General features: G+C 40.0%; 1 protein-coding gene across 3 annotated transcripts in view; it reads left to right on the forward strand.

Moving 5' to 3' along the window:
- The window catches only part of TSC22D1 (TSC22 domain family member 1), a 96,281-nt gene that overhangs the window by 67,248 nt on the left and 5,166 nt on the right, over positions 1-23,867 (forward strand). The window contains exon 1 of one of the 3 annotated variants that reach the window (XM_063334847.1): positions 12,934-13,075. The exons of the other annotated variants lie outside the window; for them this stretch is intronic. Coding sequence (XP_063190917.1) covers positions 12,990-13,075 — 86 coding nt within the window. The 5' untranslated portion in view covers positions 12,934-12,989. Of the gene's footprint in view, positions 1-12,933; positions 13,076-23,867 lie in introns of those variants that run through there. 3 annotated transcript variants of the gene reach the window in all.

Below are 23,867 nucleotides of genomic sequence, written 5' to 3' on the forward strand. Positions count from 1 at the left end.
TGGAGCAGAGTTCTCTCAACGCATCCTTCATTATTGTAGGGGATGAATAACTCCCAAATTGTATGATTATAGAATCATTAATCATATAATCCCATGATGCTTCGGAGAAGAATAATGAGTGGTCTATACCTGTACTTACACTTTATATCTTTCTTGTTCAAGTTCCCAGTTGTCAACAGGGAGGCTTTTCCATCTTAGTGTGACTGTAAAAGTTAATTCCACGTATAAGGAGCTCTCCGGGGGCGGGGCTGGTGTGGATAATGTTTAGCCTTCCTGCAGTGACACTGGGGACTTTCAGATTATACAAGCATTGTGCACTTCTGATTCCTATTTTTGTGTGCAGTGTGCTGTATGGGAAATTTAAAAATATGCACAACCTCTTTGGTTTTCCTCAAACATTATGTACATGGTCAAAGGGTAGGGTTTTTTTGGTGGTGTTCTTTTTTTTTTTTTTTTTATAAGCTGCATTGCTATTTTAGGTGCCTATTTCTACTGCTGATAACAGTGGTGCTTTCATCTTGCTATAACATTAAACTGGTGCAGAAGTAAATAAAAACAGAAAAAGTGGGGTTTGTGCATTTAGAGGAGTGTTTGTAGCAAAACCAGATAATTTGTCTTTCATGTTTGTTGTATGGAGACACATTAGTGTGTTATAGGCAGGTGAGCTGTTGTACAATAGGGGCTTTGAAGAAAAAAGCAGCCACCTAACTGGTGAATGAAGGGAGTCTCAAGCCAGCATGAATAACCACTTTCTTTAAAAACCAAAATGTGCTACCTGGAATACCTCCTTAATTCTAGTGAAAACTTTTTTATGCACGAGCAGCAATTTGAGACTGAAAACCATCTAATTTTTTCTTAATTCATCTTGGCAAGAAAGTAATTGAGACAAATGATAAAACAGAATTAAGACGATAATGTTCCAGTTTCTTCAGATACTTTTTGCCGTGCAATTGAACAAAGGTTCAGATCTTTAAAAATCATAATCCAGCTACTCTTCTTGAGGGCAATGGGAGTTGCTAGATTTTGAGCACTACTTTGGAGCTGTTGAGCTAAATGTAAAAATATCAGAACCTAAAATGGTTTTAGGGCTTACTCTGTGCAGTTTAGGATAATATGTGATGATTTTTTACTGTGGGGTTTTTTTTCCCCCTGTTATCTTTGGCTTTGTGAAAGGTCCCAGACTGATTTTTTTTTTTAATTTTTTTTTGTGTGTGTGCTGTGGATCTCAGCTTTCCTTAGTGTGGTATTGTAAAAGAAACGGTTTTTCTCCATTCTTTCAGAGACAGCTGTAGCTCAGCTGAATTATGCATGCTTGATATCCATTGCCCTCACCCTCTGTCCGTCTCCTTACACTACCCTCATACTTGGAACTTGGTTGCCAACTGTGTCTTCTGGGGGAGGGAAACACCTGTAAGGTTTACTGTGTGCCAGTGTATTAAACCAAAGGGAAAAGTACCAGAAAGAACAGAGAAAAGAATATGGGGGAGGTGGGGAAAGAGAAGTGGAAGGGCTTAGAAGCCAAGAAAATGAAACACAAGAAGAGAAAAGGTGCTACTGAGCTCCTTCACTGCAAGGGCCTTGGCTTGAGTAACCTTGTGAAGTGTGTCAGGGTGCTGAATGGCTTTTAGCTACCAGAATTCTCTTAGTCCACTGAATTGATTTTTATTTTTTTTTTGTTGGGTTTCTTTTGTGTGTGTTTGTTTTATGAGCTTTCCTTTCAGAGTTTGGCTTATGCTGGCCACTGGAAAAACTGCTTTATAAGAGGGGAAGAGATTTATAAAGGCTTATTGCAGGAGATTCATTGTTTTGGGCTGCTTCTGTCATTAGTGGAGAGAAAGGCAGGGACAGTGGGCCTTAGGCTGGATACTATCTTCTAGACATCTAACCTTGCCTATGCTAAAGTGAGATACCTCTTGATATCCAATGTGTGAATTACTTTCAGTAGGCTTGCAAGCAGACTTTTTTAGTTTTAACCATGTGTTTATCTTGAAGGGTTCCTTTGAACGGACCAAACAATGTCACAGGTGACAAATCCATGGCTTAACCATATTTTTTTGAATAAACTAACTGGAAAATGCTATATCTGTGTCAATAGCTCTTCGCTCCTAGGCACAAATGATTCAGTCGCTTTTCAAGTAACCTTGGTGTAACAGGCTTAATGTTAATTGTACTTGCTGTTGTATGTCTCCTAACATGATAGCTTTAATTATAATTTAGTTTTGTTTCTCTTTTCTGCTGTCCTTTCTGCCTGCCTGCTTATCTTCTTTGGAATGTGGTTCTTCAACTATTCTGATAAACTTCTGACACAGGTAAATACCAGTCTGTTTGTATATGTATTTACTGAGTGTGCCCCCTACTTGGCAGTGTGCAATGACTCTTGAGTCAGATGTGCCACACACGTAGCTCTAAACTGGGAAAGGGAAATCCTACTGACATGATGGGTGTCACTAGGAAAGATGATTAGCCAGGAAAATGGCCGTAATATTTTTTCTTTATCTGCTTTTTTTATTCCTTCCCCCACTTTAAAAGCAACCACAACAAAACATCCAGATAGACAATAGCAACAAAAAAAAAAATCATGTTTGCTTTTTGGTGGTACCGCTTCCTGCCTGGTGTTTCCTGGAAGCCCGTATGCTGATAGTGGAGTTGGTGTTTGTGCCTGCGTAAGGAAGGGGAAAACACTCTCCTCCCTCCTGCCAGTCACTCACTTGTGCCCTCACTTTTATATTGTTGACATGGTATGGGAGGTAATAATTTTCGGTTCTCTCTCAGATCCAGCGGAAAGGAGAAGGCAAGAACATGTGGGCTGGATGAAGCAGGAGAACCTTTCATAGCCATTAGTTGGAGCCCATTGTGAAATACAATAGTGGAATATGTGTAATGGAGTGAGAGGAAAAGAATGTTATTTAACTTGTCTTGTTAGCTGTGTTCGTGCCTTTTATTAAAACATGGAAAGTTCAGCCTTTGTCAATGGAAAGCCTGTTGCCATGAATGCCTGAGCAGATTACTTACATCTTTGGACTTAGATCAGTATGTATGTACCAATAGGGATCACTGCGAGTGTTTAATGGGATATTGAACTGTTCGCTGAAGGAGAAAGTAATAAACTTTGATTTTTTTTTTCAGACACCGTGGAAACAAGAACTCTCAGTTCTTATAACTTGATAAATTGATAATCAGAAGCAAGAAGTACAGAGACTTTTTGGAATATACTTAGAACCTATCATCCTTACTGCTTCTCGTGCATTTTTTGGTGAATAATACAAAGTGTTAGCCATTATTAACTACAGCTGAAATGCAGATAGATCAATAAACTAGCTTTTTGTCCATCATCCATCTGTCCTCCCCACTCAAACGCCTGCTCTCTCTCTCTCTCTTCCTCCCTGTGCTCTGGAGTGAAAATAGCACTGTATTGTTCGGAGCTCACACAGTGCTGCTCTCTTAAAAAATCCTCATGCTTGCAGTGACCAAATCAGTTGTGATTGTGGAAAGAGGGGTGTAGGCTGACTTTTAGCTTTTAATTGCTGCACTGTTTAACCCACCTCTGCTGAAAGGCAGCTGCCGTAGTGGTTAAACCAAGGGCTGCTGGTGCTATACTGAACCGCAGTGCTCCTGGCAGGAGAATTTGCGTGGTGGAGAGGCTTTTGTGTATGGCTATAAAATGCAGGACGGCACAATTTAGGACTGTATGGGTGGTTTTGCAATGAGCTACCCTAGCATTGGCCCTTTCCAGTGGGGTAAGCTGAGCCATGTAAAGATCTTGGCTAACGTAACTGTTTTAGTTCTGGAACCTTAGGTTAAAGTATTTCTCTAGTACACTGTATTTGGAGCATGAACTAAGGAGAGAGTCGTCATAGGCTGGATGTTTTTGCTCACGTACGCACAGAAGGGAGATTGAGAGCCTGAAACGTCTCATTTATCTTCTCCCTTTATTCCCCTCTTTTCCGAAAGCTGTCATCATGAGACAGTGATGTCATGGCATTGGGTTATGAATCGAAGTGCTGGTCTGCCAAGGGTAATTGCAGGGCTTTGGCAGCTGCTCGCCGTAGATTTAATTTCTTAATCCTTCCCTTCCTATATTTCTCTTTTTCCAGAGAAATCTGGCATTTCCAGAAATGCTCTCTCTGTTATTCAGATGTTGTATTAAATGTACCAAAAAAATAACATCTGCTATTACCTTTCTTTTGGGTATTTTTAGCCCATAATTCCTTTATCCTCTTCACTCCCTCATGTGGTTCCTGACCCTTCTCCCTCTAATGCCATGCTCTCCTTGCTATTTTCTCTATTTTTCTCTCTGTTCCTTCCCTGCTTGCCTTTTTAGTTCTATTTTTTTCTTCTCATTATTGTATCTTTTAGTTCAGTGATGTGTTTTTCTAGTTTCCAAATCTGTAGCTAGATGATTTTCCTATGATTCTGTTGTTTAATATTTAATTCCACATTAAATACATTTCTCAGTCTCATCAATAATAGCGTATATAAAAATAATTTCTCTTCCTCTGTGAGACACAGTAATACTCTTTCACACCTTTATTTTGGTCCCCCAAATAACCTCCATAGCTTTTACTTACCTGATGAGAGCAATTAATTTCAAGAAGACAATCACTGATAATTACTGGTTAAGGAACTGAAGTCCCAATTTCTGATTTGAAAGAGGGGCATTTCAGCACATCTGCAATGTTGTCATATTCTGTGCTCCTTACTGATAAGGGAAGAAATGAAAATATGGTCAGAAGGTCTCTGAAGAAAATGCTTTGTCAGAAGCAGCTAATTTCAGAATTGCTTGCTGTTGTTACACAGCCAGATAAGAAAATTGAAGGTTGTGACTTTCAGTCTTTTCAGAAATAAACATTGCCAAACACATTCAATTTAGAATACCAAAATAGATACAGGATAAGAGCAGTGCAAGAGTTAAATGTTCACAGTAAAAATAATCAAGTATAGGATTAGTGTTGTCTTCCAATGCCTGCTAAAGGAACTGACGCTTAATATTAGGGTATTGTTGACACTTGAACTAATGTGGCTTAATCATTCGTGGTGGGCTGCTCTTGGGATTCATTACAGGAAAAAAACCTTGTAATATCAGTGGCTCAAAATGGCAAAGTATTTAGCTTGCTACTTGCGGTGCTATTTTGTTGCTGCTGTTTTCCTTTAAGCACTTGTATGTACTGTGTAGAAATCAGTGTATTTGAGTAGGTTTCACAGCACCGTGGAAATTATTTGTATGAGAACAGATTATGCACAGAAAACTTGTCGGACCCTGAAGTTTCAGTTTCAGCAGCGAGTTACACCCTTGTTCCTTCTGCACATGCAGTGCCTGTGTTGTGCCGCTGGTGAAAATTCCTGCTGCGGCATCTCCTCTCCTGGTGATCCAGGAGCTGAACGAATGCTTGGGCCTGGTGGAGGGGCCTTCCCATTGGTAGCAACGGGTTCCTGGAGGGCTTTATTCTGCTTTAAACACCAGAGAATCGCTTTTTAGCTAGATCTCGCCTCACAGTGTGTCTGGCCTAATTGAAGAAGAGAATCAGGATGGCAAAGCGTTGCTCCCTCCATAGGAAAATGTTGGGCAAGGCAGAGAAACCCGGTCTCTCTGGTCTCCACAGCTTGCTTTAGAGCATTGAAAGGCATGTTACAACTGCTGCGCTTGTGATACCAAAAGGGGTTGGTTACTCCTATATGGATTTGTGCTTGTGTAGTGTCTCAGAGGTGATGCTGCGTCGTTCTTCTACTTGCCTCCTTTTTGAAAGAGACTTCTTAAGAAGCCTTCTTTGGCTTCTTAAAAATAAGAGGTTAGTCTCACAGAGCCCAGAGCTTTTTGGGCCTGAACTTTTGCTGGAATACAGGCTGCTCTCTGGAATCTGAAAGAAAGAAAGAAAGAAAACATTTGGGGGAGGAGAGCTGTAGAGTTAAAAATTCTTCCTATCTTGATAATGGTTAGAACTATATTGTTGTAAATATTTAACTTGCTTATTTAATATGGATGTTGCCAAATGCCCAAGGAATGTCAGCTGTAATTTAGTCTCATAAACTTACTGTATTACTGTGGAGTTTCTGGTATCCAGGAATAGCTGTAACTGGTAACTGTTAGCCCAAACCTAATGATGAGTCTCAGTTTGGAGGCTTGGGCAGGATGCAGATTTGTTTTGGAATTGTTCTGTGAAGGTTTTGAATGGCCCTTCTCAATAAGAAGGTTTGCGAGTCCCTCTTTGTGCTGTAGTTGTCTGTTGAAATTAATTTACCCTTAATTGTGAGGCTCCATTGCATGAATTATGACTGGCAACTTCATAGTACTCTCAAGATTTCTCTTGCATTCATATGTTAAAAAAAAAAATACAACCAAACACACCTTTTTTGGGGGAAGGGTTCCTTCCCTCCAGTCTAGATGAATGTCCATAAATCCTTCATTACTAATTTTGTATTCAACTGATGTAACATGCAAAATAAATGGACAATCCCTTGCAGCAAAAAAATGCTGAGCTGCTGTTATTGTGCTATGTCAGTCCACGTTAATCAGGCTTCTTGTTAATCAGAAATTCTGCTGGCTTGGATTTCACAGGTGCTACAGTGAAGGAAAGGAGCGCTCACTTTAGACTAGGATAATGCAGCATAACCAGGGTTAAAGAGACACCTTACCTGTAGAAGTAGAAGAGATACAAGGCTTGTCTCCTGTAGGCTTCAGCTGATTTTGCTGAACTCCATGATATAAAAAGCAGTAATCAATAAATATTCTAATTGGCAATACATATTCAGTACCAGTAGTTTTAATTACTGCTTCCCCCCCAGGTTATTTTACTCAGTTTTTTTTTAACGTGTTTCTTTGTCCTGATACTAACATAGTTCCCCAGCTTGAATGTGCTTTGAGGACATTTGTTCTTCTGTATGATTAAATGCTAAAAGTTCAGTGACTTCCAGTTAGTGGAATGTAAAACATTCTCTTGTAGATGGCTCACTGTGGTTCTTGGAGAAGCCTCTCCCTGTAGCTGTGCCTTCGTGCTTATGGTGGCTTCCAAGTGTTGCTAACGTGTTCCTAAATCAGGTCTGCTCTAAAGATTGGAATTCCTCTCTCTTCAGCAGCCAGAGTGGTTGATGCTTCATATTTTGTAGTTTGAAAACTGTTTCTTCCTGAAGTAATTAACTCAGAATTAACCAACCAGAGTTTTACAAAGTCTCAGAACTATGTGATGTGAGTAATTTCTTTGAAGGAAAACAACCGGACCAGTTCTTGTAAGAAAATTCTCTTGAGTTATTAAACACTGAGTTATTCCTCCTTGTGCAGGAACTTCTCAAGCTGCTGGTTGCTGACAGGTAGGAGGATGCTGTAGAAAAGCTGCATTTATCTGCCTGCCTTTTTGGGTTCTCCGCCAGACTTCTGCCTCTGGCCGTGCCTAGAGGTGGCTCCCAGGCTAAGATGGGTGCTTCAGACCCAGTACAGCTTTTCCTGTACGTGTTTCTTGATCTTTCACACAGGGAGGATTTGCTGTTTGGCAGTACGTGTAGTGGTACCAAGATGAAAATAAAAACTAAATGTAAAACAACAGGCTAATTCTGTGCGATTGTAATGCTTATCTTTGTGTAACTGAAAGCCTTACCTTTGTATCACTTGCTGATGACTATAAAGAATGTATAAGAATATTCCTCAGACACTTAATTGGGATGTTAATAGCTAAAGAGACTTTTTTTTTTAATTGCTTAATGACGGAGTGAAATAAAGCCATCTTCTCTAACTGCACGTTGTTACATCTGCTCAAAATATGAGGATTAGCAAAGGTACAGCAGTGATTTCTGCCGCTAGCATTTGGGAATGAGATAATTCTCAACTTGGCATTCATGGGTTTCAGTGCTTTGGTTTTCATTATGGTGCAGATGTTTTGTACAGCTTTTTGTGCTTTTTGTTTTTTCTCATTGTCAGTTTTATTTCCTTTGATAATCCAGCATTCCTTTCTTCACTGATGAGTTCTAATGAATATTTTCTGAAGTCAGATTTGGGTTTTGTGTGCTGCGGCTGCTGACTAGCAGCCTCGCCAAACACTTTGTGCCAAAGTACTCTATAAAGATGGATTTAAGATGGGGGTGGAGGGGCAAGCAAAGCATTCAAAAAAACCATAAGTTATGATGCAAATGGTATCTGGGGTATCTCCCATAACAGTAAGCACTGAAACTTTATATAAATGTTTGTTTGTTCTTTTTGAACCCCTAAAGTAGTAGTCTTGGACACTGCTGTAATTACAAAACCATCTTTGGAGATCCTGAGTGGCTTAATCTCGGATCACTATTTTAGTAATTTTTTAACCCTTAAATATTTCAAGGATTGCATGCTTTTAACTTTAAGGCTTCCATAAGAGCCTGAGTGTTTGTCTAGTATATTTTCTGCTTTGTCAAGTACTGGTATGCACATCAGAATTTTAAATTCATTCTTAGCTTGTTGCATCACATCAAAATTGACATTGTTACCATAGGGCTTTTTATGTCTGTAGTCTAAAGGTTGGCTTGCACTTTATTTTCTGGTTTTTGCGATGGTAAAATCTGGATTATTGAAGCTGTTTCTGAAGTCTTCTATAGTACATGGAAGATGAACCTGCTGAATGTTTACCCCATGAAGGTATGGCAGCTCAGTGATGTGTGACGCACTCAGGAATTCGTGCTCAAGTGCTGCACTTCATTCAGACTGACATAAACAGTAAATTCTGTTGGCCGAATGCCAGATTTGTTCACTTACCAGGTTAAATCTAAACATGGGCTGATGTATTTATTTTTTTTTTTTTTTTTAAAAAGCAAAACTGTCAAGGAGTACCACAAGTTAAATATCTTGAAATATGCTTCCTCCTTCCCTTTGGGCATAAGAGCTATGGGTGGCGTTGGGGGGGGGGCGGATCTAGGTACCCTGATGCTATCATGCATGAGATCTTGTTGTTTTTTGTTTCATTAAATGCTAAAACTTACCCGTATCTGACATCCTACTGTACCCACAGTGATAATTCATCTGTGCGCAATCTGTCACTTTATATAACAGCCAGAATGGTTCAGGACAAAGGAAAGAAAGCATAGCTTGGTGCTGAATTCTTGAATGTGACAGGAGAAGAAAGAAGATCCTTGTACTTCAGGCATTTTTCGGTTGCAGCTAGAGGCTATTTTTCAAAGCAGTAAAAACGTTCCATTGCTTAGTTAATCCAGTTGACTTACAATTTTTTTGTGGTTTCTGTTACCTGTAAGTTGTTGACCTACACATAACTGAGTGGTACTTCTAATTGCTTGACTGCATTGTAACCAGAATTGGCAAATTTATGGGAATGCTTATAAGAAAAATCATGTGGTTGTTGGAATACCTGCCTCTGCAGTGCTTATGTTTCAACTTGATTTCAGTCTGGTAACTGACAAAGCAAATCCTGTGCTGTTTTTCATGAAGGTGATAAATGAAACCAATGAGATTCCTTTGGGGCAAAAAAAAACCCAAATAAAAAGGTGATGAGTTGGAATTACGTGCTTTTTGATCAGTGGTGTAGAAACCATTTTACTTGGCATAACTGGAGAATTAGCATCAAATGAAACCTGTGAGTGTTGCTGTACTGTAAAGTCATCACCAGAATTGGGGCTGAAGCATGAGGAAAGGCGATTGGTGTTACCAGAGGTGGAGTTACCTTTGACTTTTTCTTTGTGGGCCCAGCAGCATGCTTGCTGCTCTGCAGAGTGAAGCAGCTGAATATATTCAGTAGTCCATCATCATATATATATATAATATACTAGAATATATATTATATAAAATATATGTGAACATATATTTATATAAAATATATATATGAATATATTCAGTAGTCCTGCATCATACATCCGTGTATATATATTTATATATTTTATATATATATCTATTTGCCTTTCACTTTTAAACTGACTCCAACATGACTTCTTTTAATAAGCAGAACAAACTGCAAGGATTTTAGCATAAGCTCATGAGGAGGATGCTGGAGATACCTGTTTTTACCGTATCTTTTTACTTGTGTGTGGGCATGAGTTGATAGTACAGTTATTTATCTTTCATAAATTCTGTTCAGTGCTTGGATTTGTATCTCTTAAGAAACTGATATATCTCCCCCCCGCCCCATGTAATCTAACATTTAGTGATCCTTCCGGCTGTAAAGGTAACCCAGATTTGAGTGCGAGTAGCGTTGGAGCTGAGCAATGTATTGGTTAGATATGCACAACTTGCAGGATCTTGTTTTTAACTGTCTTGATGTAGCCTCTTGCGTGATAGAGCTCCTGTTAGGAGGGCATCTTGGAATAGGAAAGCAGAAAGTAAAGACTACATGAGAAAGGCTAAGGTCATTGCTTTTGTCCCTTTCCCACTCCGGCATACTTTAGTGTGGATTCTGTGTGATTCTGTGATTCGTTATTTTAGGCGTCCTGGAAAACCCCTGTGACCAGTGCATGTACTGTATGCACAACAGTTATGGAGAAAGATTGTCTTCCTAGTTGATGTCAACCATGCAGCTTTACGGAGGGGAATACAGGCAACAGAGACAGCAAGAAGGATGTTGAAGAGGGTTGTAAGAAAAGGGCAGTTTAAAATCCAAAGCCAGCAGCTCTGTTGGTGCAGTTCTGTGGGATACAGGCTCTGCTGAGCCTGACTCCACGGGTTGGCTGTGTACTTTATAGAGTGGCCAAGGGAGGCTGTAGGATATGTGATATATATAAAGATAATGTAACCAGTAGGATTCATTGGGGATTATTATTGTACTGCGTCTCTGACTATGAAAGGATATGCAAGGATGCCACTCAAATTATAATTTCTGTCTTGGTTCAGCTTTTTGGAATTGGTTTTGAGCATTTCTCTAGTCAGCTTGATGCTTTGACTCTTTAAAATAAGGCTCCTTGTTCTAAGTAATATTTCATCTTGAGTATTGAAGTTATTCAATAATACTAGGTCAAACTTTCTCATCTTAATCGTTGTTGATTGCTATAATTGTTCCCTTTGTTCCTAGCTGATTGTTCCTTGAATACCTGCTGAAAGTCCACTTCCTTCTACAAATCATCCCCCCCCTTTTCTTTTTGTATGCAGTTGTACCAAGTTAGTTTCCACTTGAAGCTTTCAAGAGTAGCTTTCAGAGTAAGTGTCCCTCTCATAGGGCCGTTATACCTGTCTGCTGCTTCTCCAAGCACCAGGATCCTGGAGTAAGACTGCTTGGACATCCAAGTGGTCCCACCGCCATGGCTTTTTGGTGGGAGTGAGAGAAAACTCAAATGAGCCATGACTCTTCCTCGTTTCCATGCTGCACTGAGGGAGATGGACTTAATGTAACGAGAGAAGCATTTATTGTAAAGCGTAACTTGTCAGCTTCAATCTCCCTGGTGTGCTTTAGAAGGAACATGATGCTCTGTCCTTCCAAGCCAGGCGACCCAGGCTCTGGGAAGACCTTTTAGAAGTATTCTGCACTGCTTCACAGTTAGTAGCTCTGAAGCCCAGTTTAAATTATCTGAATTCCCTCTTGGCTTTGGGAATGGGGAACTGAAGCAACTGTACCCCTCACCCCAGGAAAAAAATAATAATATTGTTTTATTTCTATTTGTTTGCTACATTTCTACCTCCTAACCAAAATACTCCCCTTCCATGATGGTAAGCTTGTTGGTTCTAATAAGTAGGATTGGTTTTACCCTTCCCTCCCCCAAGCTAGATTTTCTTTTTATCATGTAATGCCTGCTTCTCTTGCCATCAGTCACCTCTTCAGTGCCTTGGCAAGGTACAGCAGAGATGCAGCTAAATAGTAGATGGCCATGCTCTGAGCCAACTTGTTTGGCCCTTTCATTTCATTTCTTTCCTATATAATCCTACAATGCAAATCTACTTGAGGAAATACATCTGACATCACTTTAGCAGTCAGCGGTAAGCCCAAGTAACATTTGCTAGGTTTGATTTCTGGTTTTGTCTCCGCATTTTTGTGGTCTTGGTCTGACTTACATAGCAAAGTGTCATATCGCTGCCCCTGCTCTCTTGTGTGATGGGGGTTCCCTCACTTGAGCTGCAAGTAGCCAGCTATTTCCATGATGAGGGGTTATCTCCGGCTCTCCAGCTCGTGTGTAGACGAGGAAGGTGAATCTTGTTCAGTTCTCTACAACGTACTGTGAGCAGTCGACTTTTGTTTGCACTGAAAAGCGTTCACCGTGATAGAGGAAGGAATGTGTTTACATTGGAGCAATGTGGGATAATGGTACCTGTGCAAGTAGGCTCGTAGTTACGTGGTGTAGATGTACTGCAATGTACCCAAAATTCCGTATAGTGATCTGTATTTCTTATGAGGAAGAATATACAATCTTTGGTTGAATTATAGATTGGTATATAATGAGTTTTTTATCTTTATTTGGTCTGCAGAGGACTCTAACCAGATGCATACCTGTAACTTTCGTCACAGGTTCTTGTTATAGTAGCTGTCAGGGATAGGATTTGCCTGTGTAAAATATTTTTTAGCAAGCCGGGTACTGTCAGTTCTGTGTCTAATTACAGTTGCCATTAAGCACTACAGCTTTGATTTGCAAAACGGTGCAATTCAACTGCCTTTCTCTAAGCAGAATTAGCTACCTGTAGCGATTAACATGTGCTTTACAAAAAGTGGGAGCAGGCTGAATCAGCTTGAGAATTGGTGAATTTGGCACTGCTGAAAGAAGATGCACTTGAAAACCTAATCGTGAAGATTTTAATCTCTCTTGATGCTTTATGTAACAGAACACCATGTGATCTCAGGATCTGTAGTGTCATCACCATTCGCCCTTCTTGTTTTTGTTGATCGTGACCAACCACTATTAAACTCTGCAAACTTTGAATAGAAGCGAGTGGATAATCTTTAACGGGCGAGGCATTGTGATTCTTGAAAGTGCTGTGGAGTTCAAGACCCGTGGTTAATAGTGGAATGCTAATGCTAATCTTAAGGCTGCCAAGGACCGAGAGGTATTTCTTCCGACCCTCCATCTGGGGGAAGCTAATCGGCAGGTACTAAATAGATACATCAATGAAAGTGACACTTCTCCAGAAACAAGGCTCTGACCAAATAACCATGAAAGTGTTATTCTTGGAACTGGAACAGCATCTCAAGAGGTATTTATGAAGTTTTTAATTTTTAGATGCTTGAGTTACTTGTCTTCTGCTTTTTTTTTTTAATGTTTTCTTAAACTATTTTGTTTGAGCAAGTACTTAAACAATACTTTTCCTAAACCAAGGTGCTTGGTAGTCGTTAAAACTATTTCACATTCTTTCAAGCTAGAAGTGTCACACTGGTTGAGAGTACTGTGTCGCACAGAGACGTTTCCTTATTCATGGAAAACCTATGTATCTTGAAATATCTTTACAGTAATATTTAAAATAATCCATATTATAAAACGTTCACCATTACCGTACTTCTCTTTCCTCTTTTCAGAAAAAGTTATCCAATTATTCCAAATATTAAATGACGTAATGCTAAATCAAAAATGAAAATTTTAACATGATTTGAAACTTATTACCAAATAAGTTCATATTCATTCAAATATTTTTCATACATAATATCTTCTGTCTTGTCACATTTTAAAGAAAAGTTTAGTTAATCGGTCTTGTTAAATGTTTGGAGAGGCATTGAAATTCAGCTTAGTCATCTGCAAGTTACATTCATTAACTTCCTTTTCCATATAAACAGTGAAATATGCAATGCATGTTTTTGATCTCTTTCCGTTCTAGTGTTTAAAGGAAATACTAAGTAACTCGGTGAATGGGAAGAATTATGTTACCAAGTTAAAAATATATGACAGTGGGGGGTAAAAAATGCCCTGACTCTTCATGTTGCAGAGTTGTTGTTCTGTGTACAGAAGGCAAATACCCTTCTGTGGGAGGGAGCACAGAAAGTGTTTTTCATAACTTCTGAGCTCTGAACTGGTGCTTTTGTTATGGCGCACCGTTAAAATCCAAAAACCGTGCTCTTATGTACATTTCGACAAATACCAATTAATGCATTTCACTTGATATTCCTGTCATGTTATGTTTGTGGTACTGTACTGCCTGTGGAGAATAGCTTTTCTCTGTGAGTGGTGCCTCTTTAAAGAATATAAATTTATACCATGGGAAACTTTTTTTAAACCTTTTTTTTTTATTTCTTCAGCGATTGACAGTTTCTGAAAACACGCATGAACTTTCAAATGAATGTTAAAAATTATACTAAATTAATTCATCTGAACGCCTAAGGAACCAGTGTAATGGAAATCTTTTATAATAGCAATTGAAATATGATGATAGCGGGAATGTTATGCGTGAGCAGTGTGTGTATACAGCAATGACCTGTGGCATTATATATTGCTGAACAAGAAAGGTAGTAATGAGAAGATTGTTTCCTGCCACAAACCAATCTATTCTGCAAAATGTATAATGAAAAAAGTGTGATGGAGTAGATGTGTGATTTTCTTTAACCTTTCTGCATTATTAAGAGGTTTTGCTGTAACTGATTTTTACTGACACACGTAGCAGCATGATGTAGCGCCTCCAGTCACAAACCAAAATCTGCATCTGTTAATGTTATACAGAAAATTTGGATGATTTCTCCTGTATTTTTATTCAGCAAGCTACCTCCTGTTTACTTCTCATTTGCTTTTGTTTCCTCTGGTTTCTCTTGCAGAGGTGTTGGTTTTGCTCTAGTTGTTTTTCTGTCAGTTAAGGCTGGTTGACTGTCACGTCACCATAAATTGCAAATGAAGAAGAACCTTTAACCCCTATTGCAGCTGCTCTTGGCTTATGTTGCATACGGGTATGTTTTCTTTTCAAAATTGACCCCACTGAATGCGTGGGCCAAATCCAAAGAAGCATTTGGCTTTCTCCAAGTTAGGTATCTCTGGAGGAAAAAGAGATTCCCTGATCAGGCATCTCATTTAGAACTTTCAGGATACTGACACAGTTGGAGGATCTTTTTCCCACTTGCAGTCCTTGGTCAAGGACAGTGTACAGCATGCTGAGAAGGGCTTTTACTCTTAATAAAATTAAATACCTCATACTTTTTCATTTTAAGTTTGGCTGCCAGAATGAAGTCCAAGATCTAGAGTTTAGGCTCTGGAGCTCCGCCAAAGTACTTTGGAAAAGTGAACCCTGATGTCAATGTGCTACTGGGGAGCTGTTTAGAACTAGGCAGCATGGAAATGGAATATAAATATTTGTACTGAATGAACAGTGTTGTGGCATCCTCCATATTTCTCTTTGAAACTTGGTTGGAAATGTAGAAGATGGGAGCATGGGGTGGGGGGGCGGGACGCAGGAATAAAAAAGTCAGAAGATACTTCAACCTCTGTTTATGGCATCAGCTGGAAGAAGGGAGAGCTGGGTGCACCTGCCAACCCTTGGGATGGTTAAGGTGGGCTGTAGTTGGTTAAAATACATGAACGATACTGAAGGCAGGGACAAAAACTTCTGTCTTCTGTCTAAAACTCTCGTCTAAAAAAAATCTTCTGTCTAAAACTCTTGTGCTATTACATTTAGGTTATCCCTGTCTGAACTTCAGTAACTTCAGTTTGTCTAAAGGATGCTTTAGTGAAAGGCACACAGTCTCTACCTGATGATATCAAGGGATAGAAAACCCACTAATCTATGAGATAGTCCTTCTTACTGTTTCTAAAAGGCAGACTTTAATTCATCATTAGACAAATGTTAAATAGATGCATTCTAATATGAAAAATTAAAACAAAAATCTGACAGCACCTGAAGCCTATTTTCTCTATTTAGAGCTATTTTTTCCCTCAGATCACATCTCAGTCCTTTCAAGGATCCTTTCAAGTATCTTGATATCTTTCAGTCTATCAGCATAAGTAAATTCCCCCAATCTCTGAATAAGTTCAATGGTTCTTTTCTACCAGTTTATCAACAGCTTGTTTTAAAATGCTGAGTTCTTCAGAAATGGGGCTGAAAAACAGGTTTGGGCAAACGAATTCAAGGCAGGAGCCTATCTCGGTTGCACCAATGTTACCCTGTGACTCAAACGTTCGTTCGCTTACAAATGTTTTTGTTTATAGCTGTCATGATTGCTTGTACTTGAACTGCTGATTGATGTTACTGTCTACCTGCCCAGGGCCTCTAGCAATTAGTAGTGGCCAGGAAGAGTCAGAGAGGAATTCCCCTGTTCTGTACCTTTTGTGGGAGCAGGCAGTGCCTTCCCAGATGGGAGGCTGCCTGGGGTTGTTTCTGTAGGAGGTGACTTGTCCTCTGTGCTTGGTGGGACACTGTAGCAGTGGTTTCCTGGCTTCACTGGTGAAGCTGGAAGGCGGCGGGAGGGGGGCTTTAAATCCTGTCTTGCAGCAGGGCTTTTCTCTCTTTACTACAGCTTGAGAGCAGTGTGGCAGCTCACAGCACTGATGCTGTAGAAGAGTGGCCACTGGGCATCTGGGCTAACACCCTGTGTGAGAATGAGGAACTGCACCTGGGAGCTGTTTTGGACTCCCATGCGTTACTAAGTGGGTTACTCATCTCAGACTTCTGATACTGGAGTTGGTTGGGTTTTGTTTTTGTAGGGGTTTTGTTTTGTTTTGAGCTTTTTTTCTAAGCCACAAAGGTTCAAGGTGTCATCTTAATGACAGCGGTTTCTGGAGGATGAGGTAATTGTTTTCAAGAAGCGTTGGGTGCCTGACACAGTATGTACATGAGCTCAAACCTTGTTTTGTACAAAAGACTCTTGGAACAGCTAATGAAACATATTTTGGGTGGATATCCACCAGAAGACAGGCATCAGCAGTATTAGAGAGTGGACAGGACTGCTTCATACGCAGGATACCACTCATAAATTTAGCCAACTCCGCATAAATGTGATTACCCAGATATTGAATGGGGATGAAATAATATGCTGTAATCTTTCCTTCGCAAGTTGTGTATTAAAAGATTAAGAGTATATCTTGTGCTGTTTGCAGAATGTCTGGCTCAAGGGTGGCTAAATGTCAGTGGTGTCCTCTCCACGTGGCCACCGTGGATCTGACAGTCTCAAGGTATTTACTGTTCGTAAGCTAGAAGATGCAGTCCTGTGGAAAATTGGGGCTTTCTACTGCCTGAGATTCCTTTAGAGGAGGAGTAGGGTACTGAGGAATGCTGAATTCCACTTAGAGGAAACCAGGACTTCAGGATATACAGGCCTTCTGTAGATGATGTGGACCTATGCTGGCTGTTTGCAGTCTCTGGCCTAGAAGGTGCTCCAGGGACATGTTCAAAGTATGCTGAGTCGGCACATCTGTTTTGACTGTTATCTTTGGTTTGCAGTGTGGCAGGATTACAGAAATGAAGTGTTGTGCTGAAGTGGGTAATACATCTCTAAAGCCATAAGGCATGGTCCGGTCAGATTAAAATATTTATTTATCTGTCTTTAGGTAATTTTTAAGTCATTTTTAAGCACGCCTCATTTCGTAGTCTTATGTATTTTCCCATGTATCTTGCATTCTGTTTCAAATCAGTATTGCTTTACAAATTCTTCCTTCAGTGAGGAGAGCATAAATGTTTGGGTGTTCGTTTTTTTTTTATTTTTTTTACATGGAGAGATTCTGTTGGGATTTCTGTGATTGTGAGTCAGCAGGATTTGTGTCTCTTAAATCACTGAAGCTGTGCCTGCGTTAAGAGGCCTGGGAGTACTTTCCTGCTCCAGGGTCTAGCTGTACCCGCTTCTCAGCAGCATACTGAGCTGAAGCATGGGCATACATCAGATTCCTCTCATATCCTCATTTCCACAGGAAAGGGAGAGAGGGAGAGCACAGTCTGGGCAGGAAATCATCCAGCAAATGCCCGATTTGGTGGTTGATAAAGAGGAGCGAGGCTTTGGGATAAACTGCACTGTGCAATACATCTGGTAAATCAGATCATGCTCTTACGTGTTTCTGGGAGTTCCCCCCAGCGCTTTCTGAATTGGGTGGAGGTACATGGGGTTTGATTTCTATAAATGAAAGTTTCCATTCCGGTATAAAAACACCTTTAAATAAATCAGAGTGAATTCAACCTTTAAAGTGCACTTCTGCTTGGGTGGAACAGCAGGACTTGAATTTAATTTTTTCAGGAAGTCATCAAAAAATAAACTGTGGGCTGAAGCACAACTGGAGTGTTTTGACCTCTCAGAAATTAGGAAATAGGTTATTAGAGATTTGTGTAATATACACGCATTAGAGCCAGGGGAGTAAATCTGAAAGTCACTCACCTACTTGTTCATTGATACTGACAATACCTTTGAAGGAATTTGCCGGTGATTGCAAAGAGACTGAAATTGTAGGAGTGTAAATGTACAACTGGATAGAGGTCTGTCTTCTTACAGGAAGAAAAGTGGCATTGAACTCTCACCTTATTGTCTTTATTCTACTACATGTTTAACCCAGTTGCAGTGTTGGGGGTTTATTATTATTTAACAGAATGGCCTTAAAAATGGTTCTGCACAACAGGGTGATAATGAGCGATCTGCCATGTCAAAAGCCGAGCAGTTGTCGGACATTCACCCTCATTCACGGCAGATTGAATTCCTCCTCCTGGATGTTCCGTTCCCACACTGCGTCTTCCCTTATGTTCTGTTTCCGTACTTCTCTCCTTTGATCACAGAATCATATCACGCCTTGGTTTGGAAGGGACCTTAAAGATCATCTTGTTCCAGCGCCCCTGCCATGGGCAGGGACACCTCCCACTAGACCAGGCTGCTCAAAGCCCCATCCAGCCTGGCCTTGAACACTTCCAGGGACGGAGCATCCACAACTTCCCTGGGCAACCTGTTCCAGTGCCTCACCGCTTCACACTAAAAAATTTCTTCCTGTTATCTAATCTAAATCTCCCCTCTTTCAGTTTAAAATCATCACCCCTCCTCCTATCGCTCCACTCCCTGATAAAGAGTCCCTGCCCAGCTTCCCTGTAGGCCTCCTTTAAGTAGTCAGTCAATCATCATTGACTGTTTTTAATAATTTCCGTAGAAGGTGGAGTAGGGAACTTCATTGCAAACTTCCTGAAGACCACAAGATGACGCTGGCTAATTGTAAGGGATTTGGCTTTGTTCCTAGCAACTTTGAGTTGGCTTCTAGTGTGATATTCTTTTGTGGGAAATACAGGCTTAATTTCAAGTGTTGAATCAAAAAGTGGCCATCAAAGGGAAGATGATATTCAATGAGAAGTGTAGGCCAGCTGTTATGCCATATAAATAATTTCTTAACAAGTGTGACTAAATTATTAGCTGATCCAAGATTTTCAATATAGTTTCAAGGGGAACAATTAGAAAAAGGAGGAGGTAGGAAAAGAGGAAGGAAGGGATTAAACGGTTTTAAAAAAAAAAAAAAAGGTGCAAAGGGTGTAGGCTTTACAGGGGGCTGGGGGCAAGGTGCTCCATCCCCTCCTTCCACAATTAGCACTAGTCTTTAAGACATAGTATTCCCATTTCGTGTGACTCGGTATGACTTGTCCACAGCCTTAAGGAAATAGAAGGTATTAAGACTTTAAAAAATAATAAAAGATGACCTTTCTCAGTGAAGGGTTAAATTGGATGCTTTTTAATTTGATGACTAAATCCCATTGTGTGCTATCAAGGCAGGGTGGGGTGGGTGGGTGTCAGCCACTGTCCCGGTGTCCCTCTGGGCTTGTTGGCCCCCTGGGTCAGAGATGCTGTTTAATATAGAGAATTTCAGCTTTCCAAATGCTTGTCGTGTCACTGTGCCAAACCGCTTCCTATACTTGCTGTGTTTCATTTGTTATGTTAGGTGTAACTTGAAATGCTCTAGTGACTCTTTCCTCCCCTCTTCGTGTAATTTTGGAGTACATGGTTGAAAAAATCTGTTGCTGTACATCTAGAACAAGTGGGATTAAATACTAGTGTGAGTGGGTTTTACTTCGAGGTGTTCTCCTTGGCTTTGCGAAAAGCATTGCACATGAAAGCTATGCATAAGACCAGGGAATTGAACGCTCTTTTTGTGTGTTAAATCTAAAATTATTTAAACCAAATTTCACATAAAGGAAAAATGAATTTCATCTCTGTGCTTCAGGTAGTGAAACTTAAGATTGTAACATTTTATCACTTTTCTACATATGCTGTTTTATGGCACTAAATGTGGTTTTTTTTCCCCCCTTCCATCCCGGGGACAGTGACAGCATGCAGAGTGACGCTATGTGCAACTTTCTGGAGGAAAGAAAATCAATTCCTGGCTCAGATGTCTCACTTAAAACTTTGAGGATGCTAACACGGTTGGTGGATCTTTTCCCGCTTGCAGCCCTTGGTCAAGGGCAGTTTATGGGATACTGAGGAGGGCTTTCAACTTCTAATATTTTGTACTTACTCATTTGAAGCTTGGATATGAAATTAAGAAAGCCTGTTATTCCTAAGCTTGATGTTACTGCAAATGTGTAATTCTTAAATTTAAGTGGCATAGCATCTGGATGCAGGTTCAGGTTTTCAGTTATGATAGATCTCACTTGACTCTGTGAGGAGACTTTGAAACTCAATGGAATGTGCTTCAGGGTCCTTCATCCCAACCGCGTTGCTAGATGGTCATGTATGGATAACCTCAGGAAAGGGGATGCCATCCCTCTCCAAGCATTAAAATTGCTTTAAGATGGCTCATGTTTCCTTGCAGAATTATCTCTGACCAGTAAAGAGTGGATTATCTCTGTGTTTGTCTACATCCAGGTACTTGACACAGACCTTATGTTTTATTTTGTCAGCATTAAAATGGGTAGAATCATTATAATTCTCATTAAAAACAACTGGGGTTGACTTGGCAATTAGTTGCCTGGAAAAGAGAAGGAGGATATCCTCAGAGGAGCCAGTGAGAACCGCTCCATGTTTTTCTTTTGATCTTACATGGTTATCTTCTTGCTTTTAAATGCAGCCTTCTGTCTCCTGAGCAGAGCGCACAGCGTGATGCTTCTGTGTATGCATTGCGATTAGAGATACTGTCAGGTTATTTCCAGAACCCCAGTAGGGTGTATGTATTCTTTCCGCTGAATATTTATTTAGTTATGCTTGCACATCTGGGAAAAAAAATAAAAAATTTACAAATATAGTACTTCATTTCACTAGCATCTTGCATAGCTTTCCCTTTTATCTGTTTTTCATGGAACTAAAACCCAATTTCTAACAAACCAAGTTATAGATGCAAATAACTTTACTGAGGGGGAGGAAAAGCACACGTTTAGGAAAACTGATAGAGTAATATCTGGTATGAAGAGGTTCTTCAATTTAGGAGAGGTATGTAAATCGAAATCTGCAGAATTCAACCTAGAAATAAAATACACTTCAGCCTTTGGAGGTGAGCAGTAAGTTCTCAGTGGCTTGGTTTCTTTAAGTCAAGATCCTAGCTACAAGTTTGTGTCTGGAAAAGGAAGTTGGCTGAGATTCTGTGATCTTAGACTATCTGAATGTGAGTTTTCTTTTTCTGGGGGATGAGGGGTGTCCTTAGTCTGTTAAAAAAATAATTATGACTTAACTGTGGGGGAAAAAATTAATTGGGCAGCCTCTCCAGCCTATCTTGTACCTTTACTGAGATGATGAAAAAAATCATGGTCTGTTGAAATAAATAATTCTTCAGTCCTTGATGTCAACTTCAGCCAGAGTTTCTTCTTTAGGTTATTAGCTTGGAGCAATTCTGCTTAATTTTGATACGGGGCGGGGGGGAGGTGGGGGGGAGGTGGGCTGCTGTCAATACGCAGTTTTGAATTCATGAATTTTAAAGGCAGAACAGTACCTTGCCATTCATTGTCCATTTGTAGATGCCAAGTGAAATGTAAAGTCAGATGTCATGTAGAATCTAATTACTGTAGTCTTTTCTTGAGTAATTAACAGATTTATTTTTTTTTTTAACCTCTTCAGTCCTTTCATTCTGTAGTTGAAAATGCTAGTTGAAGTCCACAGGATCTGAGGCTGCCTGTAGTGTAAGATGAAAGTGTGCTGTGATAGAAATTGCTGTTTTCTAATACCGTTTCTGGTGTGGTCTCCTTGCAGCATAGTCAAGAGACGAGATTTATTTCAATTTCAGGAGATGCGCGTCTCCCGCTTTTAATGTTGGCATCTAAAGGGAGCCTACATTGACAAGGTCCTTGAAAGAGAAATTTTTTTTTTAAGTGAAAGAATTTTTTAATCCGCACGCAGAAATATGCCAAACCAGACTTGCATAGAGACAAAACGATTCCGTGGTGCAGTTTACCTCATTATGTGCTTAAGATGAAAAGCACTTTTTTGAAAAGCACTTTTTTCAAGTGCTTAGCATGATTAAATGGAGACAAGAGGAAATTATTTAGTGGGAGAAACAGTGTTTAAGAACTGAAACACTACAAAAGGTGAAGCGTGCTAAAAAGTCTTTCACTACCGTATGTATTTCAGCTTAAGCAGTTAATTTATTTGAGGATCAAAGATGCTGGTGAGCTACTTGTTTAGCAGCATATTGTGTTCTGCCCTGCTCGTTTCTCCGTAGCCCGTTTTGAGTCTTTTTCTATTACTTTAAGCAGTTTGTGAACACCTGGGGTGCTCCATAGACATGCAGGCTTCCAACGTGTGTGATCCCCCCCTGCGAGGGGAACTCATAACAAGTGTCCCTTGTCGCCTATCTGGGGCTAAGAGGGACGCCAACTGATCTGCCACAGTGCAGAAACCAGAGTGGCTTTACATAAATGAGGAATTCTGCAGCCTTTTCCCCCTCCTGTTCCCAGGCATGTAAGATTGTAAGTTTTTGCAGGAGGCTAATATCCTGAAGTATCTGTTAAAGAGGTGTTAAGAGAGATGGTTAGAAGGTTTTGAGTAACACAGTGGTCATTTTGCCTCCCTTCTAGTGCTGTAAGGGAGGGTGAGTGAATCAAAACAACACAATCTGAGTGAAGTGTGTGTTGAATGTCATGTTGGAGGAGACAAAGCAATGAGCAAACAAGGGAAAAGAAGGTTTGGAGCATTCTTTTCCTTAGAACTTCCGTAGATTGTTTTATTTCATAGATGATGCAGGTATTTTTAAAAAAAAAAAGCAATAGCAAAACTCCAACCTTTAAATATGGAATTCAGTCTCTGTCCTTGCCAGGCAGATGACGGGGTGTTGGTGTGAGAACCTCCCCTAATTTAGGGATGAAAGTAGTACATCGTGTTTTTTATTTCCTAGATGATCTGAGAGCTCTGAGCTTTCTCAGCTGTAAAGGGACACTTACAATTTGCTTTGCTTTTTTTTTTTTAATAGGGTGGGCAAAGCAGAATATGCATATCAATATGCAGTCCTACTTGTGCAGCTGACAGCTTTCTGTTGAATCACAACTCCACTTGTAGGCATCTAAAAATAAATGAAGGAATTTGCTAAAAGCCCACTGAAGTTAATGGAAGGTGGTTAACGGGCCATATCTGCATCTCTTCTTCATGAAGACACATTAATATATATTAAAGAGGGGACTGTTATTTATTGTTAATTTAGTCTGAGAATGATATAATTTTTCTGTCATGAGTGGAATTATGGTTTTTAATAACTTTCAATCGTTACGGCAGCAACAACAGTCATCCTGGAATGCATACATGACTTAATTTTAACGTGTACAAATGAAAATACATACAAATGTCTGCTGTCAGTCCTGCAACAGCAAAGCAGGCATTTCAAGAGTATGCCTGTTCTGGCATGTGAGTTCGCTATCTTAAATGAGTTATTTTATGAGGACCTAATTAGCAGGGCTAGGACTCCTCCCTTTTTACACCTAATCTGCCCTTTTCTGATTAGGAGCTCCAGGGGACAGAGATTGCCCCTGAGCTTGCGTCCAACTGCAATTCCGTTAATTGTAGTGTCCCTAGTAACTGCCATGATGAGGAGTCATTTGAGACATTACTGGTTCGTTGGTTTTTTTTCAAGTCCAACCCTTCATAAAACATTAATTTAGATGAAGTCTAGGACAGGAGTTGATGCAGATTCCGGTACAGACTGTGTGC

The sequence above is a fragment of the Chroicocephalus ridibundus genome, chromosome 1, assembly GCF_963924245.1.
Source record: "Chroicocephalus ridibundus chromosome 1, bChrRid1.1, whole genome shotgun sequence".
NCBI lineage: Eukaryota > Metazoa > Chordata > Aves > Charadriiformes > Laridae > Chroicocephalus > Chroicocephalus ridibundus.